This window comes from Motacilla alba, chromosome 5 (genome assembly GCF_015832195.1).
Source record: "Motacilla alba alba isolate MOTALB_02 chromosome 5, Motacilla_alba_V1.0_pri, whole genome shotgun sequence".
Lineage (NCBI taxonomy): Eukaryota > Metazoa > Chordata > Aves > Passeriformes > Motacillidae > Motacilla > Motacilla alba.
The window spans coordinates 58,222,262-58,242,067 of record NC_052020.1 but is presented as its reverse complement, the minus strand read 5'-3'; the positions used below and the strand labels follow the sequence as shown (position 1 = coordinate 58,242,067).

General features: G+C 53.6%; 2 protein-coding genes and 1 long non-coding RNA gene across 7 annotated transcripts in view; 1 reads left to right on the top strand and 2 right to left on the bottom strand.

The window, feature by feature from the left end:
• Positions 1-3,615: 3,615 nt before the first annotated feature.
• On the bottom strand, positions 3,616-11,510 carry OTX2 (orthodenticle homeobox 2). 2 transcript variants are annotated; one of them, XM_038138662.1, is made up of 5 exons: positions 11,361-11,510; positions 11,075-11,165; positions 7,368-7,586; positions 6,822-6,973; positions 3,616-5,558 (listed from the first exon to the last, which is right to left on the bottom strand). In XM_038138662.1, exons 3-5 carry the CDS (start codon positions 7,462-7,464, stop codon positions 4,938-4,940), a joined length of 870 nt encoding a protein of 289 aa, XP_037994590.1. In that variant the 5' UTR covers positions 7,465-7,586; positions 11,075-11,165; positions 11,361-11,510; the 3' UTR covers positions 3,616-4,937. The 2 variants fall into 2 exon arrangements, with proteins under 2 accessions (XP_037994590.1, XP_037994591.1); XM_038138663.1 differs by lacking the exons at positions 11,075-11,165; positions 11,361-11,510 and adding an exon at positions 9,103-11,050.
• A 416-nt stretch (positions 11,511-11,926) lies between these two features.
• Positions 11,927-19,806, top strand: part of LOC119701664 — a 99,220-nt gene continuing 91,340 nt past the window's right edge. For 3 of the 4 annotated variants that reach the window (XR_005257135.1, XR_005257134.1, XM_038138664.1), the window contains exon 1: positions 13,639-14,446. Coding sequence is in view for 1 of the 4 variants with exons in the window: in XM_038138664.1 (XP_037994592.1) it covers positions 14,357-14,446 (90 nt within the window). In the remaining 3 variants the exon portion in view is untranslated. Of the gene's footprint in view, positions 12,580-13,638; positions 14,447-19,806 lie in introns of those variants that run through there. The other variant, XR_005257136.1, reaches the window with a different exon arrangement.
• On the bottom strand, positions 15,912-18,268 carry LOC119701665. The gene is made up of 2 exons (XR_005257138.1): positions 17,541-18,268; positions 15,912-16,152 (listed from the first exon to the last, which is right to left on the bottom strand). It is a non-coding gene; the product is annotated as an uncharacterized LOC119701665 (long non-coding RNA).

The window sequence follows — 19,806 nt, the reverse complement described above, 5'->3', positions numbered from 1 at the left end:
AGAAGCACAGAGAGAACCAACTCCTCCTTGGAAACAGAAAACAGCAGATCTACAGTCCAGTTTCCCCAGGAACTGGCTCTGTGGGGAGCTCTGGTTTCTGGTCTCATGGAGGAACATCCTCTCCTCTCTCTCTCTTTTTAATGATTCTGCCTCAGCTCTCCAAATTTAATTACCAGGTAATTATACATCACATTCAGTGGTTTCGTCCTGGCAAGGGCTGAGTGTCACCAGTGTTGAGACCAAGAAAAGTGTTTGCTCTGTGCACTGGGAGCCTGAAACCCCTCTGGTACCTCCAGCTCTGCATCTCTCACAGGAAAACCCAGAAACCAGGGACAAGCCCCATGACAGAGTGGGGACATCATAGCCACAGGGCATGCTATGGTCCCCAGACCACAGGATGCCATTCCCAAACCTGTCTGAAGGAAGAATGGGGAAGGGAGCACGTGAGGAAGGCACTTTCTTTTCAACACATCCCTCACTAAGAGGTATTTGCTGATAAGCTGATAATCAGGTGGCCTGGCCACCCCCAGGACGTTAGACCTTGGTGCTTAGAGAATATTTGATCATACAATATCTCCATTAGGAGTTTGTAATCCGCTATCACAGCATTTGAGAGCCATCTGAGTATAAGGAGATTTTTATTAATGGTTCATGAGCCTAAAAGTCAAAACTGACTCTCAGAGCAGATTTTAACAGTTTGTGTGGGATTTATATATTTATCTATCTTTTCACCACCTCTTCTCCCCGCCCCCTCCCCACCCATCACTCCCTCTGCTCTGCCCCAGCAGTGCAGCAGCAATAACAGCAGCAGGGAGAGACCAGGCAGCCCCAGCAACTGGAAATGGCATTTCTCCTTCCCTTCCGTCTTTCTTTGTCTTCCCTCTTTTCCCTTCCCTTCCCTTCCCTTCCCTTCCCTTCCCTTCCCTTCCCTTCCCTTCCCTTCCCTTCCCTTCCCTTCCCTTCCCTTCCCTTCCCTTCCCTTCCCTTCCTCCATCCTTTTCTCCCCTTCCTCCCTCCTCCTTTCCCTCTTTCCTTCTTTCCCTCCTTCCTTTCCTCCCCTCCTTCTCTCCCTCCCTACTTCCTTACTTCCCTCCTTTTCCTTCCCTTCCATTTCCTTCCTTTCCTTCCCCTCCCGCACCTCCCACCCCTGACAGCTCCCCACACCCAGCCCAGCCCTCACACCACTCCCTGACCCTCGGGAATCCCATCCCTTCACCCCAGCGCAGCCCCTCATCCCAATCCTCCCTTTCCAACCTTCCCAAACCCAAACCCATCCCCAACCCAGCAGCCCTGCCCCCACCACCCCCCAAATCCCAGGCAAAAGGCGGTGCCAGGGGTGTGAGTGGGAGTTTGGGGTGCTCCTCTGCCGCTCCACCCAGCACCAGGTGGTGAAGCTCCACTGCCTGTCCCTAAATCCGGCTTTTGTCAGCCAATCTCCCCCGTCTCCTTGGAAACTGGCAGTGCTCCCCATCCCGGGCTCCTCCTGAGAATGCAGCACCCCAAAAGTTGTCCCTGTTTCGGGGCTCCCTGGGCTGGCTCGGGCTGGGGTGGGAGCAGGGATGCTCTGGATGCTGGGGAGCGCTGGGAAACGCTGGTGCTGGTGGGGAGCAGGCAGGGAGTGGACAGGAATATTGGGCAGGGTGTGAGCAGGCAAATGGAGAGGGAATCAAACAAGGAAACAGAGCAGGAGCAGGAGGGGCTGGGACAAGGATGGGCAGGGAGCAGGCAGAGGTGCTGGGGCCGGCATTCCAGGCAGTTCCGTGGTGGTTACACTCCAGATTTCCCTCCTGTTTTTCTGCTTTTCCAGTTTTAGGGATTTTTTTTTCCCCCCTCTGGTGGGAAATGTCACACTGCAGAGCAGGCAGAGGATTTGTTTGTGTGCGTATTTTGGGGGGCTGGGCAGGACACCTCAAATCAAACACCCTCCTAAGGAGCTCTTTGCCCCTAAATCCGGCTTTCCAACACTAAACCAACGTGGTCTCCCCAGCTTTTCCCCAGATTTTATTGGATCCAGGATTGCCTACTGCAGCCTGAGTTCAGAGGAAATGAATTCTACCAGGAGATGTAAAACATTAAAAATTAAAAGGGAGTTAAAACACTCTTTACAGAATATTTTGTGTTTGCCAGCTCACCTTGGGATTTTGCCCTTTGCCCACGCATGTGCCCATTTAAATTAAACTCAGAAATGAACAGGGAGAGAAAACGTGGAAAGTACAAAAAGCCAGGGAAAATCAGAGAAACTCCTGCCACGAATTAGCTTTTCTGATAAAAACAAGCACTGGCTGGAGGAGCTCATCCCTGACAGACAGGGAAATACTCAGGAAAGAAAAGTAAAAGATAAGATGGGGAAAGCTAAATGCAAAAAGAGGTTTTAAAGAAGCTTTTTAAAAAAATTAATAATCAAAATCTCAGGAAACAAAGAGATTTTCCAGGCAGGTGGGATGCTGTGCCCCAGTTCAGTAAGGACTTGGTTTTCTTGAGCATATTCTGCTCGAATAGATTTTTTGGCGGGGGGAGAAGTGAACTTTGTTGATTTGAAGCACATCAGTGGAGAAATGAAACTTTCCACGCTGCTGCTTGGGAGATGCCGGCGGCAGGGACACGGCTGGAGCCTCCCAAACCTCCCCTGCACGGATCCTCCCGTTCCACAAAAATAAACGAGGAAATCACTGACCGACACAGACTAACGTGAGGCAGCACAAAAGCTCTCCTTTCCCCAGAGTGCTTTATTTCAGGGGCTGCTCCCTGCCCTGGGGACACGCATGGCACTGCAGGAAGGAGCAGGTTGCTCATGCCAGTGGAAGGGGTGGTTTGGGATGGGGATGCAGAGCCCAGGGATGGTTGGAGAGGCCCTGTGGCTGCGCCGTCGCTCATGCTCCGCAGTCCTGGGGACCAAGGCGTGGTGCTGGTGGCCCTGGGGGGCTCACAGGGTGCTGGTGACAAACCCGGGGGACAGCGGGTGACACGGTGTGGATGGTGCCGAGGGTTTTTCCCAGGTCTCTCCCTTTCCAGAGATCCATTATTTATTTTGCTGTGCTAAATCCAGCCTGAGTGGAGAGCTCCAGCAGTTCCGCGCTGCACACGGGAAGGAGAGAGGGAGAAAGAGGGAGAGGGACAGAGAAAGGGCCACCAAGAACAGGGAAATGCAAGGGAAAAGCCTGATCCTGCATCCTGGGGCTTCACCTTGTGAGACTGCAGCTCAAACACTTGTCCCTCTGCTTCCCCAGCACCTCTGCTCAGAGCATCCTGCCTGATCCAGGTTCTCCCTTCTCCTGCCTGGAAAGTTCTCCCCAGATATACACCTGGGGACTCCATCCCCTGGCAAGCCCCAGAGCAACCACATCCCCCCCTGCCCACGAGGAGATTTGGCGAAGCTGGGGTGGGAAAGGTCACGTTAGCCAAGCTCTGCTTGTAATGAAAGTTTTTTGATTAAAGAATTCAAAAATAAAATAATGCCCCTCTTTGATTTTTTTCTTTTTGCTTCCTTCACCTCGGGGAGCTGCCAGCAGAACCCCTTTTGTCTCAACCCTGCAGAAGCAGCCAGACCCTCCTGGCCTCCCGTGCCCCTTCTCCGTCCCTCGCCGGCTGTGATTAAAATGGAAGACAACCATCAAGTGTGCTAGAACCATTTTAATATAATTATACATATCTGCCAAATCCAGGAAAAAAAAAAAAAGGTTTATGCATATATATCTTTTTTTTTTCTTTTTTTTTTCAGTTAACATCTGCAAGCATAAACGACAATGAATTTCTTGGTTTGAATTCATCCAGGTCAGAGCAACTGCCCAAAGTCCTGTCGGATTTGACGGGATACTGCCGGCGTGGCCAGCAGTGAGTGAGCTCCAGAGGAGTTAAATGTCCTCGGGTGGGGTATTTTCGGTCTCTCCTCTTTCATTCAGAGACAGTTTGTTGTAAAAAGTTTCAGTGCAGTTCACCTCGGGTGAAAGGCGATCGTGTTTTTTGCGTTTTTTCTCTTTTTTTTCTTTTTTATTATTTTTAAATATATACTTTTAATTATTTTTTTAAAAGATGATAATAGGTAACTCAGTTGCTCTGAATTTCACTTATAATTATAACCTATTTAAATCACAGCAGAACTCCTGCTGGTGCAGAGTTCAGAGTTGCATACAATACAGGAGATCACAGTTTTGAAGTCTAGCACAGATTAAAAACCACAGATGTACCATTTATATAAGACACACACTGATTGTCTCTTAAAAACTACATATTGACTCCTTATGAACATTATCTTTTTTTTTTTTCTTAATCTTTAAATAAAGTAGTGCAGCTAGGACAATCAGTCACACAACCCACACAGCCCTGAACCAAGTTCTCCGGGTGCCAACTTCAGCGAGTTGGGCATGAAACTGTTGGATGAGCTCGAGAGAGAAAGAAAGAGGGAGGGACAAAAAGAGGGAGAAAAAGAGAGATGTTGTCCATTCTGAATATTTTAACCGAGGGTTGGCTAACACATTGGAAACCTCTGGGTGAAGGATCATCTTTCCACGCACACACAAAAAAAGAAATAAAAACCTAGACTCTTTTTTTTTTTTTTTTTTTTAAAACTGGCCCGCAGGTGGGAAGATCTCCCACCTCTTCCAAACAAAGAAACCCAACAATTGGCTAAAACTAGAAAGAACACAGATGGGTCTGTCTGGTTTCTGCTCACTAGATGATCTGTCCGTTTAAGGCCTTCCTCCTCCGTTTTTCCTCTTTATTATTCCTTTTCCAGAGCGTCTGAGCAGGAGATGAGTCTGAACGGGATCACACCAACACTGTCCCCCTCTTGTTGCTGTCAGTTTTTTTTTTTTTTTGTTCATTTGTTTGTCCATGGAGTTATTTTTCTCTTTAATTTAACCAAGACCTGACTAAAACTGGAGCACTCAGCCCAGCCTGTTCGTTCTCGTCGCGATTTCTCTCGGTACCACAAAGGTTCTTCACAAAACCTGGAACTTCCACGACGACGTCTGGTCCTTATAATCCAAGCAGTCAGCATTGAAGTTTAACTTCCAGGAGGCGGTTTGGTCTTTATAATCCAAGCAATCGGTGGTGGAGTTAAAGCCCAAACTGGAGGCTCCATAGCCCTGGGTGGAGAGGGAGGCTGGAGACTGGTTGAGGTGGCTGGTGACCGCGTTGGCACCCATGGGACTCAGGGTGGCCCCCGGCCCGGGGAGCTGGTGGTGCATAGGGGTCAAGTAAGATCCACAGTCCATCCCTCCGAAATAGGAGGTCGATCCAGCGTATCCTTGGCTGTAGCCTGATGCCTGGGTGTAGGTCATGGGATAGGATCTCTGCATGCAGGAGGAAGAGGTGGACAGGGGGTCTGAGAGCGGGGAGATGGACGCCGGGCTCCAGATGGACACGGGGGCACTGCTGCTGGAAATGGTGGGGACTGAGGTGCTGGAGGGGGGAGTGAACTGCCCGCTGGTCCCGCTCTCCGAACTCACTTCCCGGGCTGGAGAATTCTTCTTCTTAGCTGGCCGAACCTTGTTCTGGCCCCCGTTCTGCTGCTGCTGCTGCTGCTGCCGGCACTTGGCTCGGCGGTTTTTAAACCACACCTTGAGGCAGAGACACGAGGGAGGGAAAGAGAAAAAGCCTGGGGTTAGGGACGGGCAAACCCAAGGTGGGGAAGAGATGGGTGGCAGGGAGACCACGCCGAGGAGGGAGACCCAAAACTGCCCCCCAAGAGCAGAGGGTTGCAGGCTGCTGCAAAGAAAAGCTCCGGGGCTCCCCCTCCCTGAGAGCATTAGCAGCGATAACAAGTGGAAATCACAAATCAAACTCCTTAATAAGGTCACTTTTGGGGAGAAGGGGAAGCATTCCCTCTTTGCTGTTTGCCAGCCGGGGACCCCCAGGAATCACTGAGTAAGGCCTATTGAAGTGGAGCCCTTAATTAGAAACAACAGAACATCAGAAAAGCAGGGAACAATTAGGGAAGCCGAGAACTATTTGGGATGGGGAGGGGGGTAAAGATGTCTCATTTACCCTCCAAACAGGCTCTCTGCTCTCACTTCCTCGGCCAGTGTTGGCCCCGTAGCAGGGCCCAGGGGGGCTGGCTGGCTCTGGGAAGGTTTTTGGGGAGGAGGTTGGGCTTTGGCATGGGGGTATCCCGATCCCAGCCACCACGCTGCACGGGAACACAGCACCACACAGCCTCAGGAAGCCTCGTCAGAAGGCAAGTGGGAGGGATGGCGTTGGAGACGCCCTGCCCCTGCTGCTGGGGCGTTCTAGGTCCCGGAGCAAGCAGGACCCTCCAAAATGCTGCCTGGACGGGGTCCCCGCAGGCTCCTGCAGAGCAGACACAGCCCAGCCCCGGCAGAGGGGTTCCCTTCAGCAAGGCAGTCCCTCTCTCATCAAAGTCCCCTCAGAGGGGCAGGAAGCCCCCAGTCTGTACTGGCGTGAGCTGGGATCCCAATCTGGCCCAGCTCCGGGAATGTGGTGGTCCCTAGGGAAGGCGGGATCCCTTGCGGCTTCTTCAGGGCCCCCAGATGTCCGCAGGACAGGCTGGGATTTGGGGGTGCTAGGGATGGGTGTGGAAGGTCCAAGAGCTGGGATCCAGGACCTGCACAACACCCCCTCAGTGCAGAGGGAGGAAGAGGGGGCACACTCCAGCCCTGGGGGTGCAAAATGCCACCACATCCCCTCAGTGAACCCCCTCCCATCTCTGAGCCTCCTTCACCCCACAGGCGCTTGATTTGGCTTCAGGACTGAATCCGAGCCCTAAACCCGTCCCCTCGGGTCCCTCCCTGTCGGGCGCAGGCCAGCCCAAGCCCTTCACGCGGTGTGGAGGGGGAGGGCAGGCGGGGCTCCCCGCATCCTACCTGCACTCTGGACTCGGGCAGGTTGATTTTCAGGGCCACCTCCTCCCGCATGAAGATGTCGGGGTAGCGGGTCTTGGCGAAGAGAGCCTCCAGCACATCCAGCTGCGCCCGGGTGAAGGTCGTGCGCTCCCGCCGCTGCTTTCGCGGGGTGGCTGCGAACGGAGCCAGAGGCCCTGGCTGTCAGTCAGCGGCCCCTTAGACCCCGGTGTCCCCTCCAGCCCCTTCCCCAGGGGGGCACCCACATTGCCTCCCCTCTCCCGGGGGTTCCTCAGCCCCAGATCAGCCGCCACAGCGCGGCAATCCCAACTCCGCATCTCCCCGGAGCATCTCGGCCGCATCCCCAGCACGGGGGTCTGCCCCATTTGCAGCCTCTTTCACGGATAAAAAGTTGGGGGTGAGGAAGAAAGGAGACAGAGGCACCCCACGCCCTCACCCACCCAAGCCAGCGTGATCCCTGGGCACGTTGTGCCTCCAAAATCCCAGCGGCTTCTCCTCCGCGGAGCAAAAAACAAGGGGGAGGGAAGAGGGAAGAAAAACGTGGCTTACCGGGATAACCGACGGACGGATGCAACAAATCCATGCCCGAGGTTGTGAGACTCAGGCCATTGACTGCATAAGGTGGTTGCTTAAGATAAGACATCATGCTAAAGTTGTGGCGGGGAGGAGAGTTGGCCGAAATCCGGGCGAGGGGGAGCCGGCCGAGCGCCCTGCCTGCCCCGGGCGGTGCCTGCGGGAGCCGTCGGGCGTGGGGGGGCCGCCAGGTGCCTGCGCAGGAGGAAGAGGAGGGAGCAATGCAGGGATGAAGGGGGGAGTCAGGCCAGATCGCTGCTCCCCCACCCCCCGCCCCGTTTTTCCAACCCCCCCCTCACCCCCCCGTCAATCCTCCCGCTCGGACCCCAGCCGGATTTGGGAGCTGGGAGAGACTGACTAGATGAACGCATCTCTCCCCAAAAAGGGCGAGGAGGGGAGGGAAGGGGGGGCGCATCCCAGCCAGTAATTACTACCCGAACAAAACCCCCCCATGCCTTCAACTGCCCGCATTGTACGGCGGCCGGGGGCATTTGCATAGGATTCCCGGCCGGGCACCGGCTAATTGTCTCAAGCAAAACTTGATTGGGGCCATTGGCAGACACAAAGAACCCCTCGGCTAAATAAATAATGCAGATAACAAAGCCCGAGGGTGAGAAACAAAGAAACAATTCAAGAAACCTATCTCTCCACTAGTCTCTTGCAAGGACTTTAATTATCCCAGGTTTGGGCAACATTCAAACCTTCCCCCCTTTCTCCCCCTTTTCCCCTTCCCCCCGACGTTGCTGCATTTCAGAGCTCAAATGCCCGCTCGGGAAGAGCCAAACTTTTCTGCTCTCCCGCCATCAGTCCACGTCTGCAGTAATTTCCACCGGCCATTTGCACCTAATTAGTACTCCGGGTAATTAGATTTGGAGGCAAGTAACAGATTTATTAGGCTTTCAAGAAACTCTTGATGACGGAGCTGAAGCTAAACAAACACCTCGGTGGTGAGCGGCCCCGGGACGGCCCCGGCGGGCGAGCGGCTGCCCCGGTCCCCTCTCGCTGCCCCGATGGGACCGGGCTCTCTGCACCGGGGAGCGAGGGGGGACCCGACCAAAAAAAAAGAAAAGAAAAAAAAAAAAAAGTACGGCAATGGGTCAAATCGGGACTCCTAAAAATGTTTAGGCTGTTTTTTTTCCCCACAGATAATATTATTTTAAAAAAATCTGTTCTGAGCAAACGCTCGCCCTTCCCTCCGTTCCCAGCGGCCGTCGGGAAAACGAACTCCAGCAGAACTTTCTTCCCGAAACACCCCAAAACTCCGCGTTTCAGCCCAGCCGACTCCCCGGGAGGGCCGAGCGCTGCCGGGGGACTCCTGCCCCGGTGCATCCCTCCGGCAGCGCCGTCGGTGCGGGCTCTCCGCGGCGCGGAGCTTCCCCTTCTCCCCTCGGGGCAGGGATTGACCGCGCACAACCGCGCTGAGCGGCGGAGGGAGCGCGCATCCAGCGCGGGCTGCGCGGGGTCGGTCCCGAATTCAGCATCTCCCCCGGGGGAGGCCGAACGGGGACGGTTCTAGCGAGGGGGGAGCCCCGCTCTGTTCTCCGCGCAAGACGCGCGGGAGAGCAAAGCGGGGGTTGCTGCCCGCTTCAAAACGGGCGAACAAAAATTAAAAAAAAAAAAAAAAAGGAAAAAAAAGAGAAAAATGTTATTAAAAAAAAAAAAGCCGCAACAAAAAAAAGCGCGCAAACACCTCCTCCCCCAAAAAAACAACCTCGAAGCTCCGTTCGGTTAAATTCGGCGGCATCCCACCGAGGCGCCAGCCCGGCGCGGCCGCCCGCGGAGCCCCTCGGCCGCGGCCGCGCATCCCGGGGCCGCCCCGCAGCCCGCGGAGCAACGGCTCCACTCCGCAATCTGTCACCTTTCCCCCTCCTCCTGCTCCCCCCCCGCTCCGCATAGATCCCGGCTACCAGTTGCTCTGCCCTCGCTCAATAATAATTACCCCGTCCGAGAATTAATTATAATAAATGTTTTCTTGATAAACTAACGAGATAATCCGCGCGGCACACGCTCCCTAATTACGAGCCACCGGCCCCGGCTCCGCCGCTCGCCCCGGTGATTAATGCGGGGCAGCGATCCGCGCCCGGGCGCGCAGCCTGCGCCCCTGCCCCGGCCGCGCTGCGGGGGCCGGGGGGGCTCGGCCGGGCCGCGGAGCAGCGCGGAGGGGCTCCCGCGGAGGGCAGGGGGAAAGGTGCCAAGGTAGAAAAGGGAATTTGTTTCCTTTTGTTTTGCAAACGAGAGCCGCGTTCCCTGCCCTCGCCGCGCTCCGACGAATTTCTGTCATTTAAAAAATTCTAATTTATTTAATTTTTTTTTAATCAAACCTTTTTTTTTTTTTTTTTTTTTTTTTTTTTTCCGCGCTGGAGGGACTGCTTGGGGTGATGTTTCCCAACACGCGAATTTTGCCCCAGTGCAAAGGCGGTGGGGATGGACCCGTCACCGGCTCTGCCGGGGGGTCCCCAGCGCTTCGCCTCCGAACCTCCGCGCTGCTCCGCGGCCGCGGCCCCTCCCCGGCAGCGGCAGAGGCAGAGCCGGGCTCGGCGGGCAGCCACCTCCGCCTGACCCGTCCCTGCCGCCCAGCAGCACCCGGCCGCATTTTTAAAGTGCTTTTTTTCCCCTCACTTCTTTCTAATTTTTTTTTTTTTTTAAACTAGAGTTGCACATTTTCAAAATAAATAAATAAAAAGCCTCAACTTCTCTAAGCAGCACAAATCGAAATAAACCTCAGCAGCCAAGGAGGGTTTTAGTTCTAAAGAAACTTGTGCCGGTGCACAAGGACTTTTCCCGACTTTCTCTTTGTCAGCGCGGTGCAAATTCAGAGGAGAGGCCGGGGCGCGTTACTCGCGGTCGGTGTCTTTAGGAAGCGCTTTCCCCAGGCATAAAAAATTAGAAATAAAATAAAATGAGGGAGGTGGATACCAGCTCCAGCCCCTCTCCGACCTGGATGCCATTCCTGCCATCCGTTTCGCCCACACCAAATCGTGAAGCTCCGGCCCTAAATGCCTTGAAGGTTTCTCTCCCTGCGCTTTCCAGCCCGGTTCTCCCGGGCCGTGAGTGCTCAGAAACACCTTGGCAAAATTACTTTGCTGAGTCTCCGCGAGGAAGAGGAGGAGGATGAAAGGGTTCTCAGGTGGGAGTCGGAAGAAGGGAGAAATTCCTCCCCGCTTGTTTTTTGTGGTTTTCTTTTTTTTTTTTTTTTTCCCCTAATTTTAAAAGTCCAGCTTGAGGTCAGGAAATAACTACAGGCCAAAGGAACAGGCCGGAGAAAAATCATGCAGCCAAGGAAAAGGCGGTGAAGCCCCGCGCCTGCCCGCGGAGATCCAGCGGCTCCGCGCCCGGCCGCGGGGCACGGGGCTCGGGGGGCGACGGGGAGCGCCCCGGGCTTGCCGGTTTTGCCCTTCGCCCTCTCATCCTGCAGCTCCCGGTCCTTGCCGAGCACCGAGCCGGGGCCGCCGGCCGTCCCCGAGCCGGGGCCGCCTCCGCCCGGCCCGGCCCGGCCTCTCCCGGGCAGCTCCTGCGGGAGCCGCCGGCTCCCTGCCACGGAGCCCCCCACCGCACGCAGGCGATGTAAAAATAATCGTCGTTTTAAAATAAAAATAATTATAATTTTAATTTCCCTCTCCCCTGCGTTCCTGGGCGCCCAGCGATGCCCCCGAGGAAGGATGGAGCCGGCGGGTCGGACTTACCTGCGAGCCTCGCCGGAGCCGCGGGCAGGGCTGGGGGGCGAAGGGGGAAACCTGCTCCCGGATCCTCGCCAAATTCAGAGCTCGGGCTGAGCTGGGAGAGAAAGCACAAAGCGGGAGGTTAGAGAGCTCGCCGCATGCACATGCCCACGACATCGGGGGGAAAGGGGGGGGCGGAGGGGGGGTGGAGAAAAAATGTTTGAAAAAGGAGAATAAATGGGGGAAAAAGGGGAGGGGACGGTGCAGGAGAGGGATGCGGGGATGCTCGGGGTCTGGGCTCGGTACATACAGAGCTGGCCGGTGCTGGAGCTGGTCAAAGTGATTTTATTTTTAATAATAGTGGCAGGGTGCGTTGGAGCTGAAGGTCTCTACCTCTCTCGGGGAGCTTTGCTGAGAAAGCGCCTCTCTGGCAACTTTTTGACGCAAACTCTCCAACCAATGGCAGGGAGAGAGTGATTGACACATCTAAGCCAGGGGGAAAATAATAAAAACACACACACAGGGGGAGGAAAAAACAGGCCGCTGCTGTACCGGGGGGACAATCCAGAGAGAAATAACAGCCACCGAAATGACACCAGAATATACATTAAAAGAACCTGCTCGGTTTAAAAATATACATTATGGAGTGGAGCGGATGAAGTCATTGTAGAAATTAACGTGATGGACAGCAGAGATGGAATTAGCGAATTGCCCGGGGAAGGCGAGGAAGGGGGGTCAGCAAAAGGCTGGGGGGGGGGGTGGCTGTAACAATAATAACAACAACAAAAGATATTAATGTATAGAAGTAAATATTTGTCCAGGGGGGACGCGGAGCCTAGCAGGAGCCCTGGGCTGAGCAGCAGGAGATGGGTGAGAGGAAACCCGCGGGAGCCAAGGGGAGAATCCCCCCCAGCACAGAGCGGGGTGCCCCCAGCCCCGGGTGCCCCCCAGCCGCACCCACGGATCGGCCGCACCCCAATTCCACCTCCCAGGGGCCAAGTGACCGCAGGAAGAGGGGATCACCTGGGGGACCATATAGATGCGTTCTAAATTGTGTTTGTAAAGATACATTGGGATGAGGGTGTCGCGTTGAATTTGCAAATGGGGACGTGCGCGTGTTTTTAATCGAAATAATTCGGGAGCGGTGACGGGCTGAGGGTGAGGAGGGCCCAGGGGGTTCCCGGTGCTGGGCACACCGGGGCCGGGCACCGGGATGTTCTCCTCGCACCTCCCGTCCTCGCTCAACTTCCCCCGGCTCCCAGCACCCCGAAAATAAAGCTCTGGCAAAAGGCAGGAGGATGGAGGCGGCTGGGGTCGGAGGGAGGGAGCATCACAGACTTTCCTCACTTTGTGACAATGGGGGGAAAAACTGCAGCGGCTCGATCGTTTTAACGGGGTGACCTATGTTAATGAAGTTATAGCAATTAATTCGCTTCTTTGTGGCTCTCTCCGAGCCTGGCTGCGTGCGATCCAACGTGGCTGTCCTTGGACTTTAGCGCCGGCGGTGCAGCCCGGGTTTGCAGGAGCAGGTTTGGGATGCTGGGGCTGGGCTGGGCGGGTGGGTGGTGTGGCTTGGTTTTGGGTTGTTTTTTTTTTTTTTTTTTTTTTTTAATCCTTTCCTCCCAGAAAGGAGGAGGAAGGAGGCGGCAAAAGGGAAGGAGGGAGGGGAGAGGAGGGGAAATAAAACAAACAAACAAACAAACAAACAAACAAAATAGCCCCTCGCCCAGAACCGACGCAGCCCTGCCCGCCGGAGCCGCTCCCACTTTGGCCGCTGGGTTGTATTTGTTTGGGGGTTTTTTTGTTGGTTTTGGTTTTTTTTTTTTTTTTTTTTTTTTTTTCCGAGGTGACTTCGTGGAAAGTTGGTACCCGGGGTACCCCCGGCAGGTACCCCCTGGCCCCCCAGGACTCCCAACCCCTGCCCTTCTTGGAGTTGTGTTTTGATTTATTTTTCTCCCCGGACCCACGAGATTCTTTTGTGGGGACTTTTTTTTTTTTTTTTCTGTGGGTTTGTTTGTCTAGTTGAGTTTGGTTTTTTTTTTTATTTTTATTGGGGGGGAGGAGGAGGTGTGGGTAAGGGAGGGGCAGCTGCAGCCGCCGTCCCTTTTGCAGCATCCCCCCCCCCCTTCTCTCAACCCTCAACCCCAGAGATCCGCGCCGGGCAAATCCTTCCCTCAGCTCCCCGCATGTCGGCACGGCCACGCCACCCCTCAGCCTCTCCTTCAGCAGAGCACCAGGAATAAATATCCCGATTGAACCCTTCCCCCCCCGCCGCCCCATCCGCCTTTGCCATCGTCTCCCGCCCCCACATATTATTTAATAACCTTAATCCACCTCGGAAGAATGAGAGAGATAATTCGTTCCCCTGTATCCTGACCAGGAGGGTATTTTCGAAATCGATTAAAAATAAAAGGGGGGAAAAAATTAAAAAAAAAAAAAAAAAAAAAAAAAAGAGAAGGGGAAAAAATTGAAAAAAAAAATTAAAAAGGGGTGTCTGGGCAGCCGGGCTGTGGCAGAGCAGGGCTGAGCAAGGCAGAGAAATAAAATTCAGTGCCTGAAGACAGTATCTGGGAGAGCAGGAGGGGAAGCAGAGCCCAGCCCAGCCCTGCCTGCAGCTGCCTGGCCCTGGGCAGAGCTGCTGCCCTGCCCGCCTGCAGCCTGCCACGGGAGCAGGAGCATCCCAGCCTCTCCCTCTGCCCCCTCCAGCCCGACAAGTTGGGAATAATTCCCGCGGCCAATAAAACAAGTGGCAGAGATGGACAGTGTTACTTAAATAAACAAGGGTCTCTTTAAAATTCTCATCCACTTCAGATGTCTAAAGTAAGATTGTGATGATTTTGTCACGGTTTGGTAAATTTACCCCTTTAAGAGGCTTTCATAAATCCCAGAACACACCTTCAGCCAGATTTGAATATAGATTTAGGTTTTAAAACCCAGAAGCTGGGAACACCGCTTTATCAAAGAGAATTTCCCTTTAGCTTAGCAATGTGTCGGAATGGCTCTTGCAAAGATTGGATCTGAGAGGGGGAAAAAGGGGGAACCTTCTTTCCTGGAGCAATCCTGCACACACTTTGCAGCTGCCTCTGCCTTCAACCTTCTGCAGCTCGGGGGAAAGTTACCAAAAAAAAAATTTGATAATCATTGTTGCAGCTGTAGGATCTCGATTTTTTTAAAAAAAATTATAATTTTTTTACTAATTTTTTTTGAAACTTTCCCATCTCTTCTGGTCCGTTTGGAAAGCGTTGCAGAGCAGGTACAGCCCCAGAGATATCCAGACTAGCTGGGGCTAACGGGGAGTGAGTGGAGATGTGTGATTTTCTGCCCTCTGAGAACTTTATGCTCAGAGAACCAAAATCTGCTTCTGGGATGAAAAGAAACTGTAACTTCTGCTTCTCAGTAAGTTCTCCAACTTTCCGATGCCAGTCGGGTTGCAAAGCCATTTTCTCTGTCTGCATCGCTGTCTCTCTTCTCTGTCCTTTTCTCCTTCACCCTCTCCACTTCTCCTCCTGATTGAATTTCCCCCTCTCCTCACTGTCGCGACCGTTCCGCCCGGGGTTTTGTCGCCGTGTGCTCCCAGGGCAGAGCTGCTGCCCGCGGTTGTGATGACCGAGGGTGAGGGGAGGAAAATAAGAAATCGTTTCTTCAGGTCGGGTGAAAGTTAAGGAAAAAAAGCAAGGGGGAAAAAAAGGAGGAGAAAAAAAAAAAAAAAAAAAAAAAAAAGGAAAGCCCACCCCAAAATGAACCGATGTATAATTTGTCATCTTTGTATCTCTGATCGGCTCCGGAAAGCGATGCATGCTACGCGCTTTTAAGCTTTTCCCTCATCGGATTTGTGTCTAGTTAAAATATTCCAGACTTTCCTTGAAGTTTATCTGCAATTCAAGTGCCGGTTGGAGTTTATTTTAGTTTAGGGGTTTGGGGTTTTTTTTCTTTTTTTTTTTTTGGTTTGTTTGTTTGTGGTTTTGTGGTTTTGGTTGGTGGGTTTTTCATAAGTTCTGAGCTCCCCCTCACCCCCAAATCTCCCCTTTCTGGGGGTGCAAAGCCAGAGACATTGGTGTAGCTGTGTCAACTCCGAGAAAGGGTCAGATTCGTTGTAAAATGCTGGAATTATTTAAAAAAAATATATCCCCCTCCTTTTCCAAGCGTCTGGGAGGGGATGGCAGAGCCGTCACCTCTTTTGGGGAAGGGAAAAAAATGGGAAAAAAAAAAATTAAGGCAACATCTTTGCCTAGATGAACCCAAGTTTCGTAACTGGGATGGGGGGCCGGGCGAAGGAGAGGAGGGGATGGTGGAGGGGATTTCGGGGCCGTCTGAAATTTGCCCAGCTCCTCTCGGAGCAAGGCGAGTCCTAAAAATGTCACCCCGAGAGCAGCGAAAGTGAGGTCAGGGCTTGCACCTGAGGGAACGGCTGGTGTGCAACGGGGCGGGGGGGTGAAACACCCCCCTTTAAAAAGAAAAAAAAAAAAACCCAAATAAATGAAAGAGAAAGAAATGCTGGGTGTTAAATAAATACAGCAGCGTTTGGGGGAGGCTGTGCGGGGCGGGGGCGTCCCCCGGGGGCTGGGGCAGGGCTGTGGCCGGGTGTGGGGGGTGTGCGGTGATGAAAGGCGCTCTTGCTGCCGGTTTACATAATTTTTCTCTCCAGGCCACGAAGTTACCTTGATGAGCAGCTCGCTGCAGCAATCAGATTATAGCTCCCAAGGCAGATATTAAAATAACAGTTACAGTCCCGCGTCCCGCGTGTTGGCAAACTTGGGAGAAATGAAGGGGTCGGGGGAGCGGGGGGAGGGAGAGAAAGAGCCAGAAAAGGGGTTTTGTAAGAAAGAAGAAAAGAAAACCGCAGAGAAGCTTTAAACTAGTCTTTCGTTTGTAACCTTTTACAACCTTTATTTCCCGTATATGAAAAGCTCCTTTTATTGAGGCGCAGAAAGAACTTTTATTTTTTTTTTCCCTCCTCCCCCCCAACCTTCGGATTTTTAATTAGAGCCCCTCAATTGCAGCCATATATATAGGAATCGATATAAAGTAATCCGCGGAGATGGGCTAAGGTTTTAATCGAAAATCTTCTTTGCCATTCTTTGCAGATCTTCTTTAGCCGCTGGCTGCTGGAGAAACAAATGTTCATTACAAAAATACCCCCCGAACCCCCCAAAGCAGTTTCCCCCCAACCAAACAAAGCCACCATGCAGAAAGCTTGCAAAAGATCCCGAACCAACTGTTGTTACCATGTGAATAAGAAATTACTCCTATGCTTAACTTCATTCTCCCTTGCAGGCAGGTATTTTTCATACTGAAAAAGTTTAAAACCAGCTCCGAATACCGCAGTTAATTTATTATTTTTTTTCTTTCTTAAAAGGTGTCTGGGTGATGGTATTTTCCGTGCGGGAAGGGTCTGGCTTGTGCCGCGGGTGTCTGTCTGTCTGTCTGTCCGGCAACAAAGATCCCACACGTATAGCCCTGTGCTGAAATCCACATCCCGTCCTCTTGCAGCTTCTCAGACTCACAAATATCGCAGTTTCTTGAATTCTTTTTTTTTTCCCCTTTCCCCTTAATGTTTGGCTTCTTTCCCCCTTCTTTTCTTTTTTCTTTCTTTTTTTTTTCCCCTGCAAGTGCTTTATATTATATAAAATTTAACTCTTTGCTTCCCCGCCATGAGATATTTCTTTTCCTGTGTAAAAAGAAAGGAAGAGAGAGAGAAAAAAATCCCAACTTCCCCCAAAGCTCCCCCAAGCTTCCTTCTTTCTAAAGAACTAGGGCTGTTTTTCTCCAGGGGAAGGAGGGGGGTGGAAGCTAAATATTAAACAATGCAGGCAGCTTCGGGTTTATTTTGGTAAATTAATTGTGAGACTGTTCTGGCTCCTATGTGTTTCTGCATGATTAAACTGTGCTATTTGCTCCCCAAAGCTGCACATTAGCAGAAAGTGCAAGTCTATTTTAAAGCATCATCCTCAGGTTTAATGTAAGCAAACTGGGCTGAGCGAAAAGTTTACCCGAGTAATTGCAACTCAGAGTCCGCTACAGTTGTTTTAATCATTATTTTCTATCTGATAAGTGCTTTTTAAAGAACAGACCCCGCATTTTTTTAATCTGAAGGAAGCGAATCTGGCCGTATTTGTACCCCAACCTCGCGTCTTATCTGTATGAAATTTCAATTTATTTAAAAGCCTGGTATTTAATACACGACACGGGCCACATTTAGTTTAGACAAACCCCCTCTTGTACTTTCTCCGTAATCACGCCTAATGAAAACGTGGGATTTTCCCATTATTAAAAAAAAAAAAAAAAAAGTGAAAATATAATGCATCTTCATTAGGAAAATTGACTGCTGTGCTCAAGACAGTTCTTAATTGAAAAGGCAACCTATTTTAATGGTGTGGTTGAGGAGAAGATTACATACTTTATCCAAACACAAAGACAATTAATAATGAGGACCAGGCTGCTGCCATTAACTCTAATGTAGTTACATCAATGTCAATGCAAGTGCTCGTACCTGAGAGGTGCTGGGGGATGCGCCCGCGGCCCCTCCGCCCTGCCCGGCCCGGCTCAGCCCCTCCGCCGCCGCCAGCCCCGGCCCCGTCCGCCTCCGCATTATTTTTTATTATGATTTTTAGTTTGAACGGCGGCTCGACCCCGAGGAGTTGTGCGAGCGCGGCTCGCCCTCGCCGCTTGCTTTAAAGGGACTTTTCAGAGCTGCCTAATTCAGGATATTTAAGCGCAGGACAATGCGGGGTGGTGGGAGCGCTTAAGCTGCAGTTTGCAAACGAATCCGTGCCCCAGAGCCAAGGGAAAAGTCCCGTCCCCCCCGCTCGTCCCCGGCGCTGCCAAGCGCCAGCGCTCGCCCGAGCGACGCCTCCACTCCAGGCATTTATTTGGACTTAAAGAAAAAAAAAATTAAAAATAAAAATTCAACTTTCAGTCGCTCGATGCGCCGATCAGGTGTGCTTATGCCGAGCGTTGGCTGCGGATGTTTTGCCTGGAAATTTTTTTTTTATTTCCCTTTCCCAGGTGGAAGCCCCGCTCCCCCGCAGCCCCGCGGTCCTTGCGCGGCCGCGGAGCCGAGGAGGAGGAGGAGGAGGAGGGATGCGCGGAGCTCTGCGCGCCCCTTGCCCGAGTTAAACAAAGTCCTCTTCAAAGCCCCTTCCTCGGCAGTGAAGTCGATTTATTAATTAAGAATAAAATAATGAAACCAGAGCAGCCCAATTTCTCCCCCCCCCCCCCCCCCGCCAATTAAATAAATAATTATCCGATAAACGATCCCTCCCTCCATCCCAAAATTGCTTCCCCCTCCCCCAGCGCCATCCCCGCCAGCAACTTTCCCGCAGATCTTTGTCCCGCACCGGGCAGAGCGGGGCCGCTGCTCGGGGGGGTCCCGGCTGCGTTTATTTTGGGACGGGGCGAGAAGCAGGATTCCCGGCCTGGATCCCGCATCTCCGGGCGGTGCGGAGCTGGGAGGGGGGGGGTTCCTCCTCTCCGCCACCCCCCCGAGGGTTAAACTGTTTTTTTGGGGTGTCTGGGTGGCTGCGGGGACAATGGGGCCGGGGGGCGGGCTGCCGCCCCCTCCCCGCAGCCTCGGGCCTAATCCCGGCCGTTCCCCCTCCGGCAGCTTTTAATCTCCGCCGGGGGGAGGAGGAGGAAGGGGAAGGTGGAGGGCGGGCGGCGGGGCCGGTGCCGGTGCCCAGCGGCGAGGGCTGCCCGCCCCGGGCGCGCTCCTGCCCGGCCCCGCAGCTGCCGCCCCGGCAGGGAGGGACCGAGGGAGGCAGGGAAGGGGGTGCGGCCCCGCGCCCGGCACGGCGGGGGCCCCGGAGGGCGGGACAGTGCCCGGCATCTCCCACAGACAGACAGACGGACGGACAGGGCTGTGCCCAGCATCCCCTCACAGACAGACAGACGGACTGGACTGTGCCCAGCACCCCTCACAGACAGACAGAGAGATGGACAGACAGACAGACCGGGCTGTGCCCAGCATCCCCTCACAGACGGACAGACGGACAGACAGGGCAGTGCCCAGCATCCCCTCACAGACAGACAGACAGACGGACGGGGCTGTGCCCGGCATCTCCCCCAGACAGACAGACGGACAGGGCTGTGCCTGGCATCTCCCCCAGACAGACAGACGGACAGGGCTGTGCCTGGCATCCCCTCACAGACAGACAGACGGACAGGGCTGTGCCCAGCATGGCTCACAGACAGACTGACAGATGGACAGGGCTGTGCCCGGCCTCTCCCATGGACAGACAGACGGACGGACAGGGCTGTGCCCAGCATCCCCTCACAGACAGACGGATGGACAGGGCTGTGCCCAGCATCCCTCACAGACAGACAGAGAGACGGACAGGGCAGTGCCCAGCATCCCCTCACAGACAGACAGACGGACAGGGCAGTGCATGGGCAGGCATGCCCAACATGGCTCACAGACAGACAGACGACGGACGGACAGGGCTGTGCCCAGCATCCCCGCGCAGCCAGCCATGGCAGAGTGTGCTTGCTCTCCCAGACAGACAGACAGACAGACATGGAGGTCGGACGGGCAGAGCAATGCCCATCCACGTCTTCCAGACGGACAGACGGACAGACAGCTGTGGCCCAGCAGCCCACACAGAAGAGAGCTGCTCCGGCTGCGGCCACCCTGGTGAGCAGAGCTGGGGGCAGCCCAGGTGGGGCCAGGCTAATCCCCGGGCAGACAGACAGACAGACAGGCAGACGGGGCTGTGCCCCCTCAGCCCGCCTGGCGAGGGGATGCCCCGTTAAATCCCAGG

Bases quoted from the DNA above. Each gene is read 5' to 3' on its own strand.
- OTX2 (XM_038138662.1), bottom strand. From the start codon at position 7,464: ATGATGTCTTATCTTAAGCAACCACCTTATGCAGTCAATGGCCTGAGT. The intron at 6,974-7,367 runs GTAAGCCACGTT...CTCCGTTCGCAG, and splicing joins TCCGTCCGTCGGTTATCCCG to CCACCCCGCGAAAGCAGCGG. The intron at 5,559-6,821 runs GTAGGATGCGGG...CTCTGCCTCAAG, and splicing joins TGCCCGAGTCCAGAGTGCAG to GTGTGGTTTAAAAACCGCCG.